General features: G+C 42.5%; 1 protein-coding gene across 1 annotated transcript; it reads left to right on the forward strand.

Annotated features, from left to right (window-relative positions):
- Positions 1 to 264: 264 nt before the first annotated feature.
- On the forward strand, positions 265 to 1,404 carry LOC107697398 (trophoblast glycoprotein-like). Its single transcript, XM_016498165.1, has one exon. The coding sequence runs from the start codon at positions 292 to 294 to the stop codon at positions 1,249 to 1,251; it is 960 nt and encodes a 319-aa protein (XP_016353651.1). The 5' UTR covers positions 265 to 291; the 3' UTR covers positions 1,252 to 1,404.
- Positions 1,405 to 1,511: the final 107 nt, after the last annotated feature.

The raw sequence follows: 1,511 nt of genomic DNA on the forward strand, positions 1-1,511 counted from the left end.
AGGGATGCTGCTAGACAGCACTCGGTCGCATTTTAGTGTAGGCGTCGTCAGGGGAGCTCCAGAAAGAGAAAATGCTGCCGGACTGAACACTCACTCTCTGGCCACACGGACTGCTTTCCTCGATGGCTGAAACGGTTTCTCGAAGCGAGGTGAATCCAAACTATGAAGAGAACATATGCTGCAATTAAACCTTTGGAATAACATTCGCTTCAGTTTAAAATGGAAATGAACAGAAAACCACTTCGCGTTTTATCTCACACTTTAAAACGATATCATTTTAGCGTGGGGCTGATGTGTTTGTTTGTTTTGTCCGCTGAAGCTCATAAATGTCACGATACCTTCATGCGTTATGACGGATTGGTGAGTTGTGAAGAGATCATACTACCTCTCGAAGTGCCCAGAAGCATCCAAAACTTAACTTTACACAGATACAATATCTCAGTTTTAACCGAGAGAGCGTTTTCAGCCAATGGGACCGAAATGGACTTGCGCGCGCTGTCACTGCAGGACAACAACATACAGGTGATCGAAAGTTGTGCGTTTTGTGGACTCCCCCGACTTCTTTCCTTAGATTTGAGTCACAACCGTTTAATGGTTGTGCCCCCTGGAACTTTTTATGGCTTGGAACAGCTACGTAATCTTAACCTAAGTAACACCTTAATGACTTCGGGCGGGAGCCAATTACCACTCGCGCTGTCCACGGATAATTTGTGCGATCTTCAGAGATTGGACCTATCTGGAAACCGTTTGGAGGTCATTCCGCTTTCTGGGTTTGGCAACCTCAATTTAACCACATTAATACTGACAAATAATTCCATTGCGACCTTGGATAGTCACAATTTAGCGAAATTAAACGAGTTCAAGGAAATACGTATTTACTTATCACAGAACCCGTTCGAGTGTAAATGTGACAAACTGAAGGAGTTTTATGATTGGCTGAAGAATAGCTCCCAATGCGCAGACTCCAGTAGCCTGAAATGCGCGCAACCCGAAAAGAAGAAGAACACGCACGTGATGGATCTAGAAAAGAGGGACATGGAGTGCCAAAACTTGGATGCCCGTTCTTATGTGCTTCTCGGCATTGTGTTGGCCCTCATTGGAGTTGTGTTCCTCATGGTGTTGTACTTGAACAGAAGAGGCATCAAGAGGTGGCTTAATAACATTAGAGAGGCCTGCCGGGATCAAATGGAGGTGTATCATTACAGATATGAACAGGACTCCGATCCCAGGTTAGCAAATGTTGCAGTTTAAGCGGAATCTTCTGACCTCTTCTTGAATTATTTGATGAAACGCTATGACAACGAAACTGGAGTTTTGTGGCTTTTAAGTCCATGTATGTTAGCTTTAGGACAAGCACACTCTTAAAAGTTAACAAAATTAACTTTCAGCAGATATACACTTTTTCAATAAACTTTTAAGGTTTGGGAAAATGGATATGGAATTTCAGTAACTCGTCTTGCACTCATGGGTGTATCTTTTTTTTTTTTTTTTTTTTTTTTCCAAAAAAATGT

The sequence above is a fragment of the Sinocyclocheilus anshuiensis genome, unplaced genomic scaffold (genome assembly GCF_001515605.1).
Source record: "Sinocyclocheilus anshuiensis isolate Anshui unplaced genomic scaffold, SAMN03320099.WGS_v1.1 scaffold939, whole genome shotgun sequence".
NCBI classification, from domain to species: domain Eukaryota; kingdom Metazoa; phylum Chordata; class Actinopteri; order Cypriniformes; family Cyprinidae; genus Sinocyclocheilus; species Sinocyclocheilus anshuiensis.